Source organism: Hyperoodon ampullatus, assembly GCF_949752795.1.
Source record: "Hyperoodon ampullatus genome assembly, chromosome: 1".
Classification (NCBI taxonomy): domain Eukaryota; kingdom Metazoa; phylum Chordata; class Mammalia; order Artiodactyla; family Ziphiidae; genus Hyperoodon; species Hyperoodon ampullatus.
Genome location: NC_136914.1, coordinates 198,683,292 through 198,706,393, shown reverse-complemented (window position 1 = coordinate 198,706,393; position 23,102 = coordinate 198,683,292). Strand labels below are relative to the sequence as shown.

The following is a 23,102-nucleotide window of genomic DNA, read 5'->3' as shown; positions in this document are numbered from 1 at the left end:
ATACTAGGCTGCCTCCCTAGCCCTAACTTTTTGCCCCATCCTTAAACCTGATTCTCCTCTGAGCCCAGATCTTCCAGAAGTTGCCTGTGAGAAGAGCCCAGGTGCTAAGCCTCAAGTTTCAGTGCCAACCAGATGCCCAGTTTCTGCTGAAGATTGATACCTTTTATATTTGCTCCTTTAGCCCTTGCCCTAAACAGAGATCTGTTTACCTTTCTTTTAAACGAGAGTAGTTTTTAAAAAATTCATCTCAGGTTTTCTGCCACTAGTCAGATATCACTGAATACGGTTAAACTTTTTTTTTTTTTTTTTTTTTTTTTTTTTTGCCGCATTGCTTGTGGGATCTTAATTCCCTGACTAGGGATTCAACGCAGGCCCTCAGAAGTGAGAGCCGGATTGCTACCACTGGACCGCTAGGGAATTCCCAAGGTTGAACATTTTAGAGAAAGCAGCCTTTTAAATGAATGTGCTAAGTGTTTCTAAATATCTCACTTGAACCTTTATGCCTCTTACCTCTCTCATTTAAAACTTCAATAACTTTTTCCCTAGGCCTCCAATAATCTAATGGTTATGTTTGCTTAGTATTCTCAGGGCCTCTCTCAGAGCTGGGAAAACGCAGACCTTGGGAGCTAAATTGCCTCTGGGAAGGTTCTTGATATCTGGGCTGGAAACCTAAGATCTGCATAGCAGTGGAGTGTTAATCTGTACATAGCCACACTAATTTAACTTATTCAACTTTATTGCAGTAACAAAGTAATTGTTCCTAACAGTAAAAGCAGAGTGTGTATAGGCAAGGGGCTGGTCCTATCTCAGGCCAGGTCCCCTTTCCTAATGTTTCAGACCTGGGTTGGCTAGAATAGCCTTCTAGAATGTAATATTTATCCACCAGGTGTCATTATTTACCAGTCTGGCAAGCCACTGGGCTGTCTCACTGGTGCACATGATGGTTGGGATCAAGGCTAGAGACAATATGAGATCAATCAAAATAGATTTAGGAAAGGATTAGAATGCAGCTTGGAGGGGGGGTGGGTGCCTCTGAAAGACCAGTGACACCTTTCTGATCAGGTTTCCCAACCTATTGCTTCCCCTGGAAGGAGTCAGAACTTGGGTTCTCAGGAGTCACCCTGGCTTCCTGCTGCACTGTGCTGGACTCAGGTTTGTACCCCCAAGTCTAAGCAGTCTTCCTTTCAGTAAAACATGGCCTTTCTGTACCCAACTGCCCCCCTGACTTTCCCCTCTGGCTCCTGGTTCACGTGTCTCAGGGGATAGAAAAGCACAGTAGAAAGACAAGTAAGTCATTGCTCCTTCCCAGACTGAAGGTCTCTAGAGACCCAGAGTTCAGGATACAAATGCGAGAGGTCATGGGGCCGGGAGAACAGGAAACGAGCGTGCATGGCAGCGCCTGGAGACAGGCTACCTGGATGACTGAAGTAAGAAGAGGGGCCTTGAACCCTCGTCCCCCCGCGTTCCTCTTCAGGCTGCTACCGCAAGGCAGGAGGCTGAGATGGGCGCGGTCCGGCCGTCCCGTCCTCACGCTCAGAGCCAGCCGTTGCTGGTGAAATCCAGGCGCAGCGCCTCCTCCTGGGCGGCGCTCAGCTCCCGCAAGGGGGCGCGGCAGGGACCTCCGTAGTAGCCAAACCAGTCCATGGTTTTCTTCAGCCCCGGGATTCCGAAGCGCCGGGTCACCTGAGGAGCAGGGCCTGTTAGAAGAGACTGGGGAGTCCCCTGCACACTCACATCTGGGACCCAGACATGTGTCACTTTCAGAAAGTTAGGGTTCCCACCCTTCCCTCCCGGTAAACTAACTACCAAATCTATGACACCCAGGGTAGATTGGGAACTCAGAAGGCAGGTCGGCAGTAGAGAACACAATGCCAAAACCTAGAATGAAGGAAGGCACCTGCTTTGGTTTTAGGAGAGAAATCCGCCCCATCGGGGAGGAGAGTGGCATTCGGTCCTCAAACTGGGATGGGAGAAGGCAGTAGCGCTGTGGGTCTGGGCGGTAGAGCCTCACTGGTCTGCAGCCCAGTTCCCTGGAACCTGACCCAGGGCACACCAGGAGTGGGGAATCGGAACAGCCCAGACCTCTACTGCCCCCGCAGCAGGGTCCCTCCCCATGCACCCATAGCTCCTCCCTGACCCCAACTCCAAAGGCTCTCACAGGGAAAACAATGCATCCTTGTCCGAAGAAGTTTCACTCTGTAACCTTCTATCATCAACTTATCTCTGAGCAAGTTCACTTGCCTAAAACACGAGGGGGCCGGATAACACGATCTCTAAAGTCTTTTCCATTGTAGTGGGAGATCTAATTTAAAATCATGCATGGAGTTTTACAGAAAATGAAGAATCAATTTCTTTGTGTTTAGCATAGCAACGGGTTGTTTCATGCTGATGGGAAGTGTTAGATTAATCTTTGACTACCTAAAAACTAAGAAAGTAATTATTACTTAATAAAGTTTCATTTTGAGGGAAGTAAAACCTTAGAAATATGGGCTTCATGAAGGGTAAAACTAATAAAAGAGGTTGTTTGGGGTAAAGAGGTTGGGAACCACTGTTGAATGACTGACTAATAACTATTCACCACTAGAGGCCAGTAGACTTTAGCAAACCTCCTCCCAGGCCTGGCCCCCATCCTGTTCTAATAACCTGAGCATTTCACCCAAAACCTGACTAGGGTGGGAAAGACGATGGAAACAAGAAGTACCTAGAGGAAAGCTTTCTTCCACATAAGGGTCTGAAGATCTCTGATTTGCCCCTCTTCAGATGCTGAGAAAGGGTTGAACGCTTTGGAGGTAAAAACCAGGGAAAATCCTAAATATAGCCGGGGCAACAGGCCGGCTGGGTGGGAGGGCAGTGGACGCACATTGTGTTCAAGCAGGGCAGGGCAATAAGGTGACATCAAGCTGCTCTTGGGGTGGCTGAGCCTACAGCCCGGGCAGCAGAGAGGTGTTCCAGGCATTCCTGAGTGTGTGCCCAGAGTTGGCACAGGACGGGGCGCAGAGTGAATGGTAAGGCAGGATGGCATGCCAAGGGCTAGGAAGGCAGCAAGTATCCTCTCTTCCCAAAGGACAGCCCAAGCTGCTTCGTCTATCAAATTAGGAGGTAACAACATCTACCCCATGTCACAAGAATTGGATGAGAAAAATGCCACTATTAGGCCAGACCTCAAGCGGCCTGCAAACTCCTCCTCTTCCTATCCGGGTGGTCTGCAGGTTCTGGGACCTTCTCTCTCACAGGCAGATGGGAGTGGGAGAGCAGAGGTCCCACCCCAGTGGAATGTCAGAATGTATAGTACAGCCTGGGCCCTGATGGGGCTCAGCTGAAAGGCCCTCATTTCTGCAATTCTTACACCCTATCTGTAGCCTGTCCTATCCCAGGAGAACCTTCACATCCAGGGAAACTCGTGCTTGCCTCCTCAGCTGTCCTTTCTCTAAATCTGAGTTAATCTGTCCTTTTGAGGTAAAGATAAGCTGTGAGGGAAATCTAGAGCCCGCCCACCACTTTACCAAAGAAAACATTGCCAAGCTCTGTCTGGGACTATTGCCTCAGAGGCAAAACTCAGTCACAAGACAAATATTTCATGCAATATTTTTTTAAAAATGCAAAAAAAATCCATGATGAACAAAGTGTCAAAGCTTTAAATAAAGACAAGATCCAACAGAGCCGTGCCCTGTCATATTGTAGCCTGAGGCAAACTAATTATGTGTGCCCCTATATACATGTCTTGCATATTTTGAATGGTTAATTTTTTTCTAGAAGTAGATTTGGGGAAAAAAATTATTTTGATGTGTTTGCTTCCATTCAAGCCAGGGAAGTAAAATTCTAATAAGTTATGTTTTTGGTATAGATTAAATATATATATATATATATATATATATATATATATATATATATATATATATATATATATATATATATATATATTTTAGAATTTTTTTAAACAAATTTATTTATTTTTGGCTGTGTTGGGTCTTTAGTTGTGGCACACGGGCTTTGTTGCTCCGTGGCATGTGGGATCTTCCCAGCCCAGGGCTCGAACTCTTGTCCCCTGCATTGGCAGGCGGATTCTTAAACACTGCACCACCAGGGAAGCCCTAGATAAAATATTTTAAATGAAAAAAAATGCTACGAATTTTCATGTGCCTACTTTTAAATTTTTCAATATTTTTTTCCAGCTAATGTTCTAGGAGGGAAAAAAAAAATCACCATTTAGAAAACTGCTTAGAGCCTCCACTTCCAGGAAGATGGAATAGGTGTACTTTTCCTTATTCCTCCCAGTAAGTAGAACTAAAAAAACCCAGGACATTATATAAAAACCAATGTAAAATTCTGAAAGGCAGAGAGAAGGAAGACCAAGTAGGAACGCTGGGACCCAAGGAACAACACGGTGCTGAGTTCCCCGGTCCAGACTTGGAGCTGAAGGAACAGTGACCCTGAAATGTCAACGAGCAGAGACAAGAAAAGCCCCACAAACACCTGTTCTCTCCATCAGCTGAGCAAGATGGAGAACTTGTAGACAGTATTCACTCTACACTAGCCAAACCCCACAGGAGAAAGCTGTGGCTCCACCCCACGCAGGCCAGCAAAGGCTGAATTGGAAGCCAGAACTTCTACCCCACACTCAGCCGTAAAGAGTGCTCCTCCCCATCCATGAGGGATGTCTCAGAAGAGGCCTAATGAGGAGAGGCAGACCTTTGACCACTGCCCAGCCTTAAGGAGGCCACCCCACCAGACACACTCAAGATTCAGTGGAGGCCACACGGGTAGCAATAAGAAGGCACTTCTACCTCTTCCAGCTAGGGAGGTATCCGTAGAGGCCTAGTGTGGAGCCATTATTATTTCTAAACTCCCAAAAAAGAATTCTCCAGGCCCAGATGGTTTCACTGGAGAGTTGTTTTTCAATGTTTAAAGAAGACTTAACACCAATTCTCACAACCTCTTCTAGAAAACAGAAGAGGAGGGAACACTTCCCAATCAATTAATGAAGCTATTTTTACCCTGATACCAAAATCAGACAAAGACAGGAAAGAAAGAAAGAAAGAAAGAAAGAAAGAAAGAAAGAAAGAAAGAAAGAAAGAAAGAAAGAAAGAGGTGGGTGGGAGGAAGGAAGGAAGGAAGAAAGAAAAAGGACTACATATCAATATCTCTCATGAATATAGGCAGGAAAAACCCTTAATAAAATATTAGCAAATGGAATTTGGCAATATATAAAAAAGAGTTGGGCTTCCCTGGTGGCGCAGTGGTTGAGAGTCCGCCTGCCGATGCAGGGGACACGGGTTCGTGCCCCGGTCTGGGAAGATCCCACATGCCGCGGAGCGGCTGGGCCCGTGAGCCATGGCCACTGAGCCTGTGCTCCGGAGCCTGTGCTCCGCAAGGGGAGAGGCCACAACAGTGAGAGGCCCGCCTACCGCAAAAAAAAAAAAAAAAAAAAAAAAAAAAAAGAGTTATACACCATGTGCAAGTGGGTTTTATCCCAGGGATATAAGTCTGGTTCAATATTTGAAAATTATTAATGTAACTTACCATATTAACAGGCTAAAGAGGGGAAAAAATCACATGATCAAATCAATCAATGCAGAAAAATTTGACAAAAATTAAACACCCATTCATGATTTTTAAATACTCTCTGAAAACTAGAATGAGGGATAACTTCCGCAACTTGAAAAAGAGCATCTACAGAAACCTATAGCTAACATTGTCCTTAACAGTGAAAGGCTGAATGCTTTTCTTTAAGATCAGAAACAAGGCAAGGATGTCCACTCTTCCTACCTTATTCAACATAGTGCAGGAAGTTCTAGCCAGTGCAATAAGGCAGGAAAGGAAATAAAAGGTATGCAGATCAGAAAGGAAGAAATAAAACATCCCTATTTGTAGATGATATGATTGTCTATGTAGAAAATCCCAAGGAATATAGAAAAAACCTCATAGAACCCATAAGTGAGTTCAGCGAAGTCATATGATACAACATAAAGAAGCAAAAATCAACTGTTGTTCCTCTACATACTAGCAATGAACATATGAATAGTGAAATTAAAAATACAATATCATTTATAATCACTCAAAAAATATGAGCCACTTAGGTGTAAATCTCTCAAAACTTGTGTAGGACTGGTTTGCCAAAAACTGCAAAATGCTAATGAAATAAATCAAAGAAGGTCTACATAAATGGAGACATACCATATTCAAGGATTTGAAGACAACACAGTCAAAATGTCAATTGTTCCCAAATTGGTGTACAGGTTTAACACAATTCCTATCAAAATTCCAGCAAGTATTTGTAGACATACACAATATTTTTCTAAAATTTATATGGAAAGACAAAGGATTTAGATTAGTTAAAACAATTTGGGGGGAAAAAAACAAAGTGGGAGGAATCAGTCTAGCTTAAAATCTTAAAACCTGATTTTAAGATTTATTACACACCTACAATAATCAAGTCTGTATGGTACTGCAGAGGGATAGATCAATGGAGAGAATAGAGAATCCAGAAATAGACCCACACAAATACACCCAACTGATTTTTGACAAAAGTGCAAAAGTAATTCAGTAAAGGAAAGATCCATCTTTTCAGCAGATGGTGCTGGAGCAAGTGGATATCTACAGGCCAAAAAAGAACAGAAAAAAAATGAACCTTGATCTAAGTCTCATACATTTTACAAAAATTAACTCAAAATGGGTCACAGCCTTGTAAAATATAAACCTTTTAGGAAAAAAATAGAAAAACTTTACGATCTAGTGCTAGGCAAAGAGTTCTTAGACTTGCACCAAAAGCGTAAACATAAAAGAAAATATTGATAAATTGGACTTCCTCAAAATTAAAAACTTTTGCTCTGCAAAAGATCTGTTAAGAGAATGATAAGACAAGCTACAGACTGGGAGAAAATCTTTGCAAACCACATTTTTGACAAAGGACTAGTATCTAGAAGGTATAAAGAACTTCCAAAACACAACAGTAAAAAAAAAAAAAAATCCAATTGGAAAATGGGCAAGAGACATAAACAGACATTTCATCTAAGAGGATATATAGATGGTAAATAAATAAGTGACAAGATGTTCAATAGCATTAGCCAGCCATCAGAAAAATGTAAATTAAAACCACAATGAGATGTCACAGCATGCCTATCAGAATGGCAAAAAAAAAAAAAAAAGTCACAACACCAAATGCTGGTGAGGATGCAGAGAAACTGGGTCACGCATACATTTACACTGATGTAAATACAATATGGTACACTCACTCTGGAAAACAGTTTCTTAAAACACTAAACTTGCAAACATACGACCCACCAATTGTGTATTTATCCCAGAAAAATGAAAATTTATGGTCACACAAAAACCTGTTCGTAAATGTACACAGCAGCTTTTCAACCAGCTTTCCTTCACCAAGTGAAACGAGCTGTTTATGGCCACACCATGAACTACTATTCAGCAACAAAAAGGAACTATTGCTTACATGTGCCTGAATGAATCTCCAGAAAATTATGCTGAGTGAAAAAAGCAAATCTCAAAAGGTTACAGACTGAAAAAAAAAAAGATTTGTTCATAGAGTAAATAAAAAGGTTATAGGTTATCTGATTCCATTTATATAACAGTCTTGAACTGATAAAATTATAAAAATGAACATATTTGTGATTGCCAGGGGTTAAGGAGGGGGTGGGGGCAGAAGGTGAGTAGGTGTGGCTCTAAAAGGATAACACGAGGGATCCTCACGGTGCTGGAAATATTCTGTATCTTGACTGTATACATGTCAAAATCCTGGCTGTAATTTCATGCTATAGTTTTTTAAGATGTTACCATTGGGGGAAACAGGGTAATGGGTACATGGGATCTCCCTGTATTGTTTCTTATAATTTCATGTGAATCTACAATTATCCTAAAATTAAAAGTTTAATTTAAAATATGAATAAAAACATGTCTCCAGGGACACACGTTTTTCTTTATGCCTCAGACTCCAATATGGCTCAGCACACTGCCTGCAATTGACAAGCATTCCACCTTGCCTCTTCTCCTTGACTGGCCCAGCACAGAGTTGGGGTACACAGTCTGACTACAGAATGGATTATTTGAAGACAGGACTTTCCTGGGAAAGCTGCGCTCTGAATACCTCCAGCCTTCCCACTCCTTTATTACTTTCAATCATTCTATTTTTCAGGATCTGGCCCCTTATAAAGCTGACATAAAGGCCCACGGTTCCCTCTCTTCAGGCAGTGCATCTCTAAGTAAGGTTCCAGGATTCCTGATGTCACACTCACCCAGGATGCTTGTCTCAATGGCTGTTCCTGAGCCTAAAGGAGTAGAATTTTAACCAGCTCCCTAAATGAATTCTAATGCACACGTAAGTTTGAGAACCAATGTGGCTCGACTTTGTTCCTGAAGTCAAGATTCTCTGGGGAGGCACAAAGAGTTCCCACACTGGGATGTTCTCTAAAAGGACTTTCTGAAAGGGAAGAGACCAAGTGGGGACTCCTGTGCCAGCATTGGCTCCTGTTCCAATGAGGACACAGACCACCCCCACTCTGGGTCCATTGGCTGGGAACTCACCGCAGTGTTTGGCTCGATGAGGCGGTGCTGCAGCTTCTGGGCATCTTCCCATTGCCCTGTGAGGCAGAGTCGCTCCAGCTGGCACACCTGAGCCCCCAGGACATTGGCCAGGGCACACACGCCCCCCACAGCTCCTGCCACAGAGTAAGATGCAGAATACCAGCCAGAGCCTCTGCCTGCAGAGAATTCCAAATCCTGGTCCCCAGCACCTCTTTGTTCTGGGCAGACAGGCTGTGCATTTCTAGGCCACTGGTTAGCCACATCTGCGACATGCTCTGTGAGTTCACAGAGTACAGATTTCCAGAGAGAACATTTCCAGCATATTCAAAATAGACTCCCACAGGCTGAGGGGCAGGGAGCAGAGCCTGAAGGCTAACTCAAGGACAGTTCCTTCCCTGCACGCCCCCCGTCCCCGCAGAGTAAAGTCCCACCTGCCAGTTGACACCTCCAGGATCCTCCAATAGCCCCCTGACTCATCAGCCCTGGAAGGGGATGGAGTGGATGGGAAGCCTTTGCTCTACTGAAATTTTATTCCCCCCAGTGAATTCAGCCTGGGACAGCAGTGAGGGAGAGGTTAGGGGAGGGGAAAGAGCGCTAGACACAGTCAGGAGACCCGGCATTTCCTCCCACTGGCTGCATAAACTTGGACAAGTCATCACCCCTCTCTGGTTCTCTTTGTTCCCATATGGGCAATGAAAACGGGCTGGCTGAGATCTCAGAGGTTCCTGCCACTTCTGCTAGCCTGTGAGTGTGATTCCAAAGCTAGTTAGGGGTGACTCAAAGCAGAGTGGCCTCAAGACTGGAGAGAGAGTAGGCATTTCAAGCTAATGCTAATATAGCTCGAATGAGCTAATATAGATGCCATTTATTGAAAACCTACTATGTGCAGAGCACTATGGCAGACATAGGTCCAATGTTCTCTAATCTTCATAACACCTCCCTGCTTTGCAGAGTAGAAACTCAGGCCCAGAAAGGTCATGTACCTTGCCCTGTTGGTTCTCAGTGAATAAATGGCAGAGCTCAGATTCCAGCTCAGATCCGCAACTTCCAGAGCCTGTGATATTTCCATCTACCACACTCTCAGGAATGAAGCATAAATGGGTCCCTTCTACTCTCCCCTTTAGAGACTGTGACAAGGCAGAGGGGAGCTATGCAGGACCTATACTACAAGTCAAAGTCTGCAGAGACAAGAGAGAATAGGAACCAGCATTTCCCCCCGCATCGTTGGAAAAGTAACTCAAATCTACACTCACTGGGGCTTCAGCTGAAGGGAGCAGATGCTTCCCTCCCTTCCATGGCTCAAATCCAGTCTGAACCCAAGGACCCTGACCCCAAGCAGATAAGAGCAGTTGGTCTAATGGTGACATTCCTAGGATCCTGGACTGGAACAGAGTCTGATCAGGCAGCTGAAGATCCCCAGCCCAACCCCGCAGGCCTGACAATTCATTCTGGCCTGGACCCACGGAGAGAGGAAAATGCACTCCCAGACTAGTGGGAAGGGCCCCAAGGCCTCTTCCCTCAGAGAATGATTTACAAGGTAAGATTAAAGGAGCCAAATTTGTCACCTAAGCAGGGAGCTTGGGACTTAGAGCAAACTGTAGGCATCCCCCCTACAGGCCAGGGATTGTACTTGGCCACCCTCCTCTGCCCACAAGGTCACTCACAAGCACCCACTATTCAGATAAGTAAGCAGTGTGCCAGACCTCTGAGGTTTCTGAGCAGGCAGGCTGGCAAAGGCCCCCTCTACACCCAGTCCCGGCCCTCACTGTCTCTCCCAGCAGAACCCAGCTGCCTGCATATATCTTGGTCACTCATCACAGTTTGAGAGCAGTGAGAGGCCTACCCACGGCATAGCTGGCCAGCAGGAAGCCAGCCGATCCAGCCAACACCTGGAAATCCTGTCTCCTGGTCTTGTGGACAATCAGCCCGATCCTGGTCACCTGTAACGGCAAACCTGGTGTGAGAGCTGGGCCCACAGGCTCTGCCACCAGCCTGGATGGGGGCTGGGCAAGTGTGGGAGAATGAGAGCCCAGGTCCCAGAGAGATGCCTCAAAGTTCAGACGAACCCCAGAGAGCCCACAGGACAGAGGGAACCCACACAGGAGCCCAGGGCTGAAGCGGGTCCCACAGCTGCCCGGAAGTTGGTAGCAGAAGAGAAGAGGAGGAGGGCGCCCCAGCCGAGAGCTGCTGCCACTCACATCACCACCGCTGTCCTTGATGCCCACGATATTCGGGTGCTGGGAAAGCGTGATCACCGCATCCACAGGCAGGTCCAGCCCCGTGTTGGCTGGGACACTGTAGAGTACCACCGGAATTGGAGACAGGTCAGCAACCTGAGGGGCACAGAGGAGAGAGGAGAGGGCAGCTGCCCCAGGCCCGAGGCGGTCCGGGCTTGGGTCTCTGCAGGGCTACCCGGACTGGCCCACCTGCTGGGCTAGAAGTCACAGCGCTATGCACCCTGACTGCAAGCACTAGTCCTGGCTAATACTTAGGAGTGTTTTCCGTGTGCCAGGCACAGTTCTAAGTCCTTTATGTTTTGATTGAATTTAGTCCTCACAACCACCCTGGAGGGAGAGTCCATTATTCCTCCCGTTTGGGAGGGGAGGAGACAGCAATACAGCTTGGTTAGGTCAGCCACCCACTGTCACACAGCTGGTACCTGGTGGCATCCCTCCCCTTTCCCACAGCTGACGTTCATGGGAAGTAGGCTCACCACTCTGCTCCCAGCTTCTCTCATCTCCCCTCCCCTCCCCAGGCAGCATCTCTGCCTCACCCAGCTTCCTCTTGGCCCCAGACCTCAAGCCCACACCCACCCCTCACACCCACCTTGGTGTAGTGGTGAATGAGGGCGGCACTGTTCATGCGGCCGCGATAGTAGAAAGGTGTCACCACCATGGCGGCGTCAGCCCCGACCTGGGCCATGCTCACCGTCATCTCCACCGTGGCCTGAGTGGCTGCAGGAGGAAGGAGGCCGTCTCCCCTACAGGCCGCGGTGGGCGAGGGCAGGAGGCAGAGGACTGGGCTAGGACCCTGGGGCAAGCAAGGGGCGCAGCGCAGAAGAGACAGAGCAAGCGCTAGACCGGACCCAGCCCCAGGTCAGGGAGCCCGCCCCCGCCCCCGCCCCCAGCAGCTACCGCCAGGGCCGGGGCATTAAGGCCTCACACTCGCAGCCCGAGCCGGCTAGCAGGAGCTTGTCCCTGGGCAGGGCCTGGCGCACGCGGCTCACCACCTCCAGGCGCTCACTGCTGGTCAGGAAGGGGAACTCGCCATTGGAGCCCTGGACCACGAAGCCTGCAAGAGAGGCGACACCTTCCCACGTGCTTGTGAAAAAGCGGCTGTTGGACTTATGCTCACCCAGGCTCCTACCTCCCCGACACCACAGTTTATCACACATTTCCTTCCCATCTTTGTCCTGATGCAGGCAGAGCGTTCTACCCAGTTGCGGTGACAGTGTTCACACCATTTTTCTTTGTTTTAATGAGATATTTTAGGCATGCCAAAAAGAATAGTTAATAATAGAATCCACATCGGTGTACCCAGCACCCACGACACCCGCCCCCCACCCCGTCACCCTCCTCTTCCTCATCTCTGGCGTGTCTCAAGTGGTTATTGTTCCCATTCGTGTCTTTATACCCTTGAAACATACATCTGGACCCATAAACAATCTATAAGATGGCTTTTGCCATTTAAAACTTTATAGAAATGGAATCACGCTTACATAACATTCTGCAGTTTGCCATTTTTGCTCACCATTGTGTTTTGTACCTTGGCCACAGCAGTACAGGGAGCTCTGATTCATTCACTTTCATTGCTGTATAATATTCTCTTGTGAAGTTAGACCACAATTTACTTTTCATTCTCCCTTTGATGACATTTAGAATACATCCTAATTTTGCTATTACAGACAATGCTGAAACAAACACGTTTAAAAGTTTCTCTCAGTTTAGATACTTAGGCATGTAAAGGCTGAGTCGCATGTAAATGCATCTTCACGTGCCAAAATTCTAATTAGCTAGTTCATACCCCAGCAGCACATAGAAAAAACTGTTAGTGCTCATCCACACCAATACTGAGTATTGTCAGAACTAATTTTTGCCAATTTTCTGGGTGGAAAATGACATCTCATTATTTTATTTTGCATTTTCCGTTTTTAACCATCATCTGTGAGATTTTTAACTTTAGCAGTTAAAGGTGTCAACTCTTTTATATCCATGAGAGACCAGTAGAATTGATGCTCTTCAGCTGAATCTAAATGGAATGTTAAACCCTTTTCCTCTCAGCTTGTTTTGTTTTACTTTCTCTTTCCTGCTCTTTCTCCTCTCCATTCCATTTCAAATTTTTTTCTTAAATACAGCATACAATAAACGGAGATTATTAATAAATAGAAGACCGTTTGGGAGGAAGGAAAGAAAAGAAACCCAGGGGCAATGTTAGTATACAAAATCCCTGCCATACAGTTCTGATGGGCCAGAAATTTGATTTGGAGCTTCCTGACAGTCAAAGCTAAAAGGGAAATGTGGTCAGCTGACAGATATGTAGAAATCAAGATAAAGCAAAGCAGCTGCCCTGGAGAAACACAGAGTTTCCTGGCACTGGGACAAAGAGAGATTGTTCCTGTGAGTCATCCTTAAGGGGACACAGTGTGATGGGGAGACAACTTTACACCACAAACCTTTCTCTGTGCTGTTCACTCTACCATTAAAGTCCACTGAGTGGGTTGCCAGAAGAGCTCACCGGATACTTAGCATATTTCCCCCAGTTTTTTGCCTTGGTAACATTGCAGGGAACATCTTGAGGCAAATAGATTTTGGCTTCTGTTGGATTGCCTCCTCAGGATCAACTCCTCCGTGTCAGGCTAGGGGCCTATGGTAGGAGCCTCCTTCTGTCTTGCTCCATAAGGCCACAGTGATTTCCCAGTGCATCACCCCACTTGCAGAGTTGCCAACCCCAGAGGGGGCTCCAATCCAGCCACGATTGGACCAGCACCCTCTGGCTAAGAATTTAGAGATCAGGCTCTTGCCAGTGCCTCCGCAACATTTCCTGCCAGCCCCCTGGAAGGGGGCTTCTTGCTTCAGACATGTCTCCAGACGCAGTCACTCACTCCCAAGTCCCCTTTCATTCTGGTGGTCAGTTCCAGAAGCCTCCAGTCCCCACAGTTGGACTTGGCCTAAACAGCAGGACAGCTGGGTCTTGAGCTGTCCTGGGTGGGCAAAGCAGGCCCCTGTGCTCAAGACTCCTAGTGGCTTCTCCTCATTTCATTTAAGGCATCCGACCCAGGCCTGACTCCCAAGAAGGAACAGTTGCCAGGCTGGGGGAGAGGAAGTGTGATAGAGTCAGACAAGCGCTGGACTCCAGTCCCTCTGGCTACTGGGCAAGTCACATCACTCTCTGAGACCCCATTTCCTTTTCTTTGGGACGACAATAAAGCCACTTCAATCCTACCATATAGGGCTGTCTTAAAGGCTCAAATGAGAAAATGTACGAGAAAGAAAGCACTTTGAAGTCTGTGAACTGATACTGCCAAGACCCCCCTCCTTCTCCTTGACCAGACGTCCAGTTTCAGGCCTAATGTGCCACTGTGGTGTAGAGGTGGGGCTAAAGGAGAGGAAAAGGCCAGGGTTGCAGATGGGTGGGGAATGAGGAAAGTGAGCGGTGGGGAAGCAGGCAGCAGCACAGTAGGGTTGTCAGAGCCCGGGTTTAACTCCCAGTGTGGCCCCTCGCCAGCTCTGAGACCTTGGGCAAATGGTTTAACCAAACCTCAGCTTCCCCAACTGAAAAATGGGGGTAATATTGGTGCCCTTTTCAAGATTTGTGAAGTTTCAATGAGATACTATTTGTCAAGTGCTTAGAATAGCTAGAACCTGGCATTCAATATGTTAGCTGTAATCATTATATTAGTCAGAGGAGAGCTCAAGCCTTAAGTCAGGAGGGTGGCAACTTTCAGTCTGAGGAGGGGGAGGATGGCTGGTATGGGACGGGAGGCTGCACTCAGGAACCTCTCAGGCCCCCTCCAGCTCTAAGAGGTAAGAGGCTCATTTCAGAAGCTTCTTTCCCTTGCCCCCATGGTTATTCTGGCTGCTCTGGAGAACCAGAAAGGCATGGTAAGGGGAGTAGGTAGGGGCTGAGGACACACAAGCAACAGGGTGATTTACTGTGGCCAAAAGGAATCACAGTCTCTTTTATGTAAGGAGTATCCCCAGTCAGTGTTATGCCCCTTGGCCCATCATCATTGCCACCTCCTCTGAGAAGTCTTCCTGGGATCAAGCCTTCACTGGACATCTCTCCTCTGAACTTCCATTACCTATTCCTTGTCCTGTCCTGCTGCTCACTCAAAACTGCACAGAGATCCTCAGAACCCTTCAATCTGCCCAACCCCCACCTGTTGGGACTTGGCAAAATTTCTCAAACTGGCCTCTGCTGTGAAATGAGGAAATTGGATGGGACAGTCTCCTAAGTTCTCTTTGCCTTGAGGCTTTGGAGTCACTTTTCGGGCTTTTCCTCCTCCCTTTTGCCTATCTCTGAATGTTCCCCTCCAGCCAAACTGACTGTCAGAGTCCCCAGACACACTGCCATCATCCTGCCTCTACACCTTTGCTCCTGTACCTTTCTCTCTGCCCAGAACACCTCCCTAGTTGCAGCCCCTCAAATGCTGCAAGAACCACGAAGCCCTTCCCTAATCCCCCTCTCCCTTGTGCTCCATAGCATTTTGTCCTTGCCCGGCACTTGCCCTACCTTGTCTAGAAGCATCGAGATCAAAGATGGTGTCCTCCTCATTTTGGCCTCCTTCGTGATACCCAGCACACTGCCTGTTGACACGTGCGTTGACAATTTGTTGTATAAAAGAAAAATTGTCCCAAACCTGGTCTAGGGCAGAACTTTTTTGCATGATGTAATTCATAACCTCCCACTAGGAAGAAATGAAAGTTCCTGATGAAATGCTTAAGCAATTTCCTAATGAGCTTTAATGGAATTAAGCCTTGATCTGAGAAACCAGCCACTCTCCCAGCGGTCTCTCAGACAAGAGTCTAGTGACTGTTAACCTCTCTTCTTTCTATCTAGTCTAACAATGATTTAACCATTCTCTTTTCTTATAAAAATATCCTTACCAAGAGTATATACTTGAGTTGGCTGCTTAGAAGCAATTTTCCTTGCAGCACAACTGTAATAAAACTTTGATAGCACTCTTAACTAAATTGTCTGAAAACTTTTTTGACTTTTAATTTGAACTACTTTCCAATACAGGAAAGTTGCAAAAATGGTACAGGGCATTTCCATACATCCCTCCCCCAGCCCCCACTGATGACAACATCTTACCTAACTAGAGTACAATGATCAGAACCAGAGACTTAATATTGGTACAATACTAACTACAAACTTTATTTGAATTTTGCCAGTTTGAAACTTTTTAAAAGTTAAGATTCCAAAGTCATAATTAGCTAATCTGAAATTTTATGTAATAAGTTTTAAATAAGGGATTTAAGGTCTTCCAGATAAATGCATGCATTTTATGCATTTTAACAATCACTTGCAGAAGCCAAACCTCACTGCTCTCGCTTTCCGTCTAATTAGCAGCTTCCAACATTTTCCAGTATTATTGACCCCATTTTTTTCCAATTAAGATTTTTATTATGAAGTACTTTTTTTTTTTTTTTTTGGCTGCACTGTGCGGCATGGGGGATCCTAGTTCCCCAACCAGGGATCTTACCTGCGCCCCCTGCAGTGGAAGCGTGGAGTTTCAACCACTGGACCGCCAGGGAAGTCCCTATTATGAAGTCCCTATATTTAAATACACACACACACACACACACACACACACACACACACACATCAACATTTATATAAAGTCACTCATTATTAATGTCAAAAATATTCATATACTCCCAACTATGCTCCATAAAATCAATTGACAACATTTAGGGTGTTTATAGATTTACCCATCCTTTGCAATGATTCTGGACACCTTCTTCCTGGAGTTGGAGGCCCACAGATTGGGAACCACTGGTAAATCCATGAGAGATGCAAATGGTAAGAAATTTCTACGTAAAGGAGACACTGGAGGTTAGACAGTGCCATGTAGCTGACTTCTCTCAAGTTTCATGGGGGAGACAGCTGCCTCCCATTAACTGCCTAACTGGGGGTCACTGCTTGCTCCAGAAATGGCTTTGTGAAACCCAGGAAGAGGAGGCAAGGAGAGTCCCAGGCTTGCCGGAGGGCACAGTGAGTGTCAGGACATGTGGGAAGAGGACAGGGATAAGTATAAGAGAGATAGACCCATTGAGGGATGGTGGGCATTGGACTCAGGGGCAGCACAGGGCAGAGATTCGGGGTACAGGCTTTGGAGTCAGGCCAAGCTGGGCTCTGAGCCCAGCAACGTCACTTACTGTCTAGGCCGTCTCAGGAAAATTACACCTCTGAGCCTCACCTACAAAATGGAGATAACATAATACCTTCCTCATGGGGCTGTGCCGTAACACAACACAGAGCATGGCATATACTAAACACAAAAAAAGGCGGGCGGAGCTACTGGTAGTACCAATCCTACTACGGTTTAGCAGTACTGCAGCAGAGGCAGCCCCAGCAAGAGTAGCATGAACAAGAAGAGAGAGCAGGGCTTCCCTGGTGGCGCAGTGGTTGAGAGTCCGCCTGCCAATGCAGGGGACACGGGTTCGTGCCCCGGTCTGGGAGGATCCCACATGCCGCGGAGCGGCTGGGCCCGTGAGCCATGGCCGCTGAGCCTGCGCGTCCGGAGCCTGTGCTCCGCAATGGGTGGGGCCGCGACAGTGAGAGGCCCGCGTACCGCAAGAAAAAAAAAAAAAGAAGAGAGAGCATATCGCACAGTAGCTCTGAAGGTAGGCGGTGGGGAGGCACCAACACGGATCCCAGTGCGGGCAGGGAGAGGGCGGTAGTACACAGGGTGACCTACATCCCACCCCTGCTTACTTCCTGGCTTCTCAAAGCCTGTCTCTCCCCACTCCTCCCAACTCCCGGCTGCTCCCTCCTTCCTTGGCAGCCGCAGGTCGGTGGGGGTTGAGCCCCCTGGAGATTCCCCACGCCCAGAAACTGAGACCCGGGTGGCCGATTTATGGAGTCTCGAATCAGCCCGCACGAAGAGGACTGTGGGAGGAGGAACCCTTTCCCCAGAGGCCCGCCCAGACCTGGGGCTGGCCACAAAGCCCTCAGACTCAGAGTGACGGTATACAAGGCTTTATTGGCTCAGTTCCAGGCAGCTGGCATCAGTGTGGTGCTCTCATCTGCCTCGTGCATCTTCTCTTGGTGGGTCTTCCGTGGCCTGCGAGTCTGTCTCAGCTGCTTCCCCCAGCTCTCCCTCCATCAGGGGCCATCAGTGGCAGACCCCGCTCACAGAATCCAAGGGGCCTGGGACCCCTGTGAGGGCCTGACGAAGAAGGGATTTGAGCAGCATCTGGGCCACAGAGTTTGCCCCATCGGAGAGATGGACCACATAGGATGCCTGTGATTGTGTGCCAGCCCTGTGGGGGGAAGGGGCATCTCCATCTGTGGTTAGGTGGCTTTAAAGGGCTGGTAGGCCTGGCGGCTGCGGTTCAGCAGGCTGTGGCACAGGTGGCTCGGGTGGCTCGGATAACCCTGGTGGCCATGGTGGCAAGGGCTATGGAAGGTGTGCGTGTGGTTGGCACCAGCTGTGGTGGTTTCCTGCTGGGTGAGGAAATTCCCTTTCAGCTTCATCTCCACCTCCTCGAGAGCCTTCAGCTCCTCCTGGGTGATGTCCTTGGACTCCAGGTGGCCTGAGTTCTGGCAAGCCGTGGCACGCTGCAACATGGAGATAGCCAGCTGCTGCCCCTTGGTGTCAATCTCCTTGGTACAGGCAGCCACGGCGGCCCACGTGGCCTCATCTGTGGACGAGGATTTCCCAGACTCCTTGTGGGTCTCTTTGGTCACTGAGGTCCCAGACATCCTCTGCTTGCTGGTCAAGGGCTCCTGGTGAAGAGCCGTGCCCTCTTCTCCTTGCCTCGTGGTGAAGGTCTCTACACGAATCGTGATGCTGGCCTCCCCGCTGCCGCTCTCAGGCTGGGCAGCAGCACCGCTGCTGCAGGCCCCGGCACTGTGGCTGCAGGTGGGGTTGCTGCCGGCAGCCAGCTTCTCTTCGGAAAGACAGCTAAAGTGCGATTTGATCCAGCTCTCCTTCCTTGCTTTTTCGCTTTCTGGTGGCTGTTGCTCGTCTTGTGCAGTCTCAGAATCTGTCTTCCTTCTCCTCTTCCTCTGCATCCACAACAGGAGGCCTCCACCTCCAAATAAGAGGGCGGTCCCCAGCACCACCCTGCATGATGGTTGTTGGATGAGCTCCAAGAAGGTCTCCAGGACCCCACGCCAGGCGGGCAGAGCTAAGAGCACACTGGGAGTGGGGGAAGCCCAGATGGTATGGCTCATGCTTGAAAGGACAGGCTCCCCAAGGTTGTCTGGCAGGCAGGCCCCCCCCGCTGTGCCCTCCCTAGGATGCCCCTCCCACCTCAGCAATGAACCCCATTGTGAGGAAGGTGGTTGAGGGGCGGGGCGGGGAGAGGTCACAGGATCCTTGCTTTATCACTTCCTATCTTCCTATCCTATCTTTATCACTTCCACTTTCCAGCCCATTCCTGTCAGACTAGAGTCTGACAGGCATGGGCTGAGGCCTGGGACCTTTCTCCCACCCTGACAGCTGACCCCAAGGTCAGTGGAAGTGTAGCTTCCCCAATTCTGAGTCCCTTCTGCCTCCTGCTTGTGACCTATTCTGCAACTCAGGCCTTCTTATCCTCCAGTCTTTGGTTTCTCTTCCTCCCCATCTGATGGCACCCAAGGGACAGAAGCTGCTGGGTCAAGCTGGCCATGGTTGAAAGACCCCCTTGGCTGGGCTGGCATTCATTCCTGGCTGCCTAAGGCTAGTGTCTCCCTCCATGAAGGGCCTAGCCCCACTGCCAGCTCAGTGCATTCCATCCCCACTTACAGGCCCCAGCCCCATAACAGAGAGGGTCCAGAAGCCAAAGGGGTCCAGAAAGGAGCTCATTCTGGAATAACATGAGGTCACAATTGGGGGGAAGACAAGCAGTAGGCTGAGAAGGCAGAATACATAGGACAGGAGACTTCAGCCCGTCCCAGATCCCTGGGGCCATTGCAGGATGGGGGCTGCTACCTCTTGGCTTAGTGATGCACCTGCAAATCCAGAATTTGCCCCCAACTCCCCTGTAAGTGGGCACAGTTCAGGTTATGAGTGGGTGGGCCAGCTGGCCAGGCTCTCTGTGGGTACAGATACCTGAGAGTCTGACCGTCAATCCCAAGTTATACCCAGGGCCTCTCAGGGCAGAAACAGGCCTGGGCCACTCCCAGGGGCATATAACACATTTTTCATTGCCAAATAGGATTATAAAAATTGTGATATTTTAAACAAAATATTTTATTTAATGAACTAATGGCTTTAATATACACAAAATATTATACCTTATCACAAGAAACCATAGTCTTTCCTTCTTAATAAGGGAATAAGACAGTAGCTTAAGGTTTTCTGGGAAACATCATCTCCCTGATCCTGCTGGAGTAACTCCGGGGTCATCCACTAACCTCATTTGGAAATAACAATTCAAAGTTCATCTCTGAGGTTGTTTGTGGGTGTGAGTTCAGGGACCAATGGCCCTTCTGCAAAAACCCTTCTCTCTGGTCTCCGGTTATAAGTTTTATTTAAAAAGAATACTCTTTATTCAAATAATTAGTACAAATTAACTATGCTGGGAAAAAATAAGTAAATAATAAATAGAGCTGCACAGTTTCAGGCATTGCCTTTCAGAAGAATCTCTTAACTCTTCACTGATTCATCAAGGGCAGGTTCCCATCTCCTCTTTGGAGGACCTTTAACTCATTGCAGGAGGCCCTGGCAATGTGATATGTGATGGTTCCCTCCCCTGCCCCTGAGTCTGGGCTGCAAAAGGGGGTGAGGATCCAGCAAGAGAGACAATAGATTTTCGTGCTAGAGTGGCTCACTGGCTGCTCCCTTCCCAGGCATCCTGGCTGCATCCTGGGAGCTGTGACTGGGCGCTATGGCCCGATGTTATCTGTGCCAGGACCTCGGGTTTGGGTTCCTTGGGAGGACTAGGTTGAATGCTGTGGCCCAGTTGCCATTCTAAAATGAGGAAGCCGGATCAGAGAGGTTCAGTGATTTTTCCAAGGTCGCCGTAACTGGCAGAACCAGAACTCCTACAGGTCTTCTAACTCCAGGTGTTGGGCTCTTCTATACAGTGCCACACCCCGCCATGTGCGGGGGGGTAAGAGAGAGCTGAGGTAGGAGCTGGCGCCTGCGTAGTTTACCAGTGGCCAGCCTGCCAAACCCTCTGCAGCCTGTGCTCCTAGGCACCCCTGTCCCCACTGCAGCAGTGAGTTGGGGGGAGGGGGAAGGAAGGGTCCAGAGAAGAGCCTGGGGCGCAGGCAGACACTGGATGCAAAGTCTACCCTCCCCACCCCCGGCACTAGGGTGTCCTTCAACCTGGGAGGTGAAGCAGAGTCTTCGCTTAGAGATTCAAGGAGCTTCTCACTTTGCTTCAAGAGACCCGGGCCTCAGCCCAAACCTTTGGGCGCCAATGGGCTGAGCCCCAGCAGAAATGTACTTAGAGTTTGTGTCACTGCTCAGTGTGGACGTCCACAGGGCATTCACTGTCCGCTAGGGAAGGTTCACATCGCCTCAGCACTGAGATACGAATGGGGTCTCAGTCAGGCCAGCGGGCACTGTCACAATGCGGCTCTGCCCGCAGTGGCGATCATACTGCCATTCTAATCATCGTTATCATTGGAATCCACACCTTCTAATGTACATCGCCCTTCACAATTTACAGCATGCTTTCACTTGCATTCTCTCAGATGCTTCTCCCCACCCTCCTATGATGTGGCCATTGTTACATCCACGTGTCAGATGGGGAAACTGAGCTTTAGAGAGATTTATCTCACAGCTAAGTCAGTGGTCGAGCTGTGGTTTGAATCGAGAGTGCACGTTCCCAACTGCTCCACTGCATCACCCCAGTCGGAACCACTCCATTTCCAAGTAGGTGCCCATCAGGGTCTATTTATTAGAATCTGGCCTAGCGACTCATCAGTCAGTGCAGTGGAGTGAAACCAAGCATGGCTGTGCAGTCAGACCTGAGCTCAAATCCCAGCTCAGCCATTTATTAGCTGAGTGACCTTGGGCAAGTGACCTCATCACTCTGAGCCCCAGCTTCCCTTCTGTGAAATGGGGCTATTGAGAGCACTGCCTCAGTCAGGGAACGGTCACGGGTGATGGATGAGGTTGGGCAGGGCAGGATGGGCAGAATTTGCCACTTCTTTTATCTTCACTCATCGTGCCTGTGGCTGTGTCGTATGTTGAATGTCACAAATATGATCTGGTCCCTGATCTCAGAGAGGGGAGGCCCATGTGTAACAGGGGAAATGAGTCAGAGGATCCAGGACAGGAATTAATTTGGCCGAGGGAGGCTTTGCCCAGAAGAGAGTGTGCAAACAAGGCTTTGAGGGAGATGAGCCCGCTGGCAGGGCTGCCACGTGACACCCCGCTACCCTCACATCTGCACAAAGTGGCTGGTTGACAAAGGCTTTCACACCCATTATCTAGTTTGATCCTCACAATAACGCTGGGCTAAGAACTTCAACAGTTTACAGCTGGGGAAACTGAGGCAGAGGAGATTCAATCCAAGATCACAGGCCAGCAGTTAGCTTCCTGCCTGTCTCCTGACTCCAGACCAATGCCCCCTGTTCCTCTTCCGTAATAAAATGACTCCCAGGGTACCTGACTGACGAAGAGCACCTCAAAAGAGCCTGTGTACCCTCCTCTGGTTGCTGGCTGAGGAGACCAAGGTCATTCACATCTCCCCAACTCCCACAGCGGACAGACCCCACTTACCTCGGAAGGGAAGGGTGCCCAGTTTGTGCAGATTCTCCTCCAGTTTCCCATAGTCCACCTCGGCCGTGGCAGTGAAGGAGGTGGTCACAGGGGGGTAGATGCCTGAGATGTCCACCTTCCTCCCCTCCCTTGAGGCCCAGCCCCCCATGGGGCTGGACAAGGCCCTGCTCAGCCCCTGCCTCACAGAGGACCAGACTCGGGGGCCCAGCATCTCCACAGGAGGCTCAAAGCCCAGCTGGTCTCTGCCCCCGAGGGGTGCTGAGTTTGGACTCCTTCCTACCCCAGTTAATGATCAATGTGTCTGGTTAAAAATTTGCTGCTCCCTGACTTGTTGGCCTTCAGGCAGGCCTGGGCTGGGTGTTTCCAGGGTCGGAGGCTAGGCCTGTTGGCTCCAGGGAGGTCTTCCCTCCCCCTGGGGAGCAGCTGGAGAAATGCCACAACCCAGTGTCCCTGTGGCCAGACGGAGGACTGGTTCCTGGGGTTCTTACACAAAAGGGTGCCTCCAGTGGGGCCCGGCCCTCCTCCCACAATTCCCAGCCCCAAAGTCAGGAGCCAGGCTGGCTTCCCGGCTTCCGCTTGGCAGTTGCGAGCTTGGCGGAGCCGATTGGCTGAGCCGGCCCTTCCCTGTGGGAGGCGAGGCTGGCTGGATGAGGCCTGTAATCTGCTGCCCGCAACTGCC

The 23,102-nt window shown here is 48.8% G+C and overlaps 2 protein-coding genes across 3 annotated transcripts; both read right to left on the bottom strand.

Moving 5' to 3' along the window:
• Window positions 1-1,533: 1,533 nt before the first annotated feature.
• On the bottom strand, window positions 1,534-22,634 carry HOGA1 (4-hydroxy-2-oxoglutarate aldolase 1; the record flags this gene model as incomplete). 2 transcript variants are annotated; one of them, XM_079705314.1, is made up of 7 exons in its annotated part: window positions 1,534-1,683; window positions 8,536-8,669; window positions 10,379-10,475; window positions 10,734-10,868; window positions 11,362-11,489; window positions 11,698-11,826; window positions 22,424-22,634. In XM_079705314.1, 7 exons carry the CDS (start codon window positions 22,632-22,634, stop codon window positions 1,534-1,536), a joined length of 984 nt encoding a protein of 327 aa, XP_079561440.1. The 2 variants fall into 2 exon arrangements, with proteins under 2 accessions (XP_079561440.1, XP_079561441.1); XM_079705315.1 differs by lacking the exons at window positions 10,379-10,475; window positions 10,734-10,868; window positions 11,362-11,489; window positions 11,698-11,826.
• LOC307070151 (uncharacterized protein C10orf62) lies at window positions 18,055-18,939 on the bottom strand (the record flags this gene model as incomplete). The annotated part of the gene is made up of 1 exon (XM_079728383.1): window positions 18,055-18,939. The coding sequence occupies one exon, from the start codon at window positions 18,937-18,939 to the stop codon at window positions 18,055-18,057; it is 885 nt and encodes a 294-aa protein (XP_079584509.1).
• Window positions 22,635-23,102: the final 468 nt, after the last annotated feature.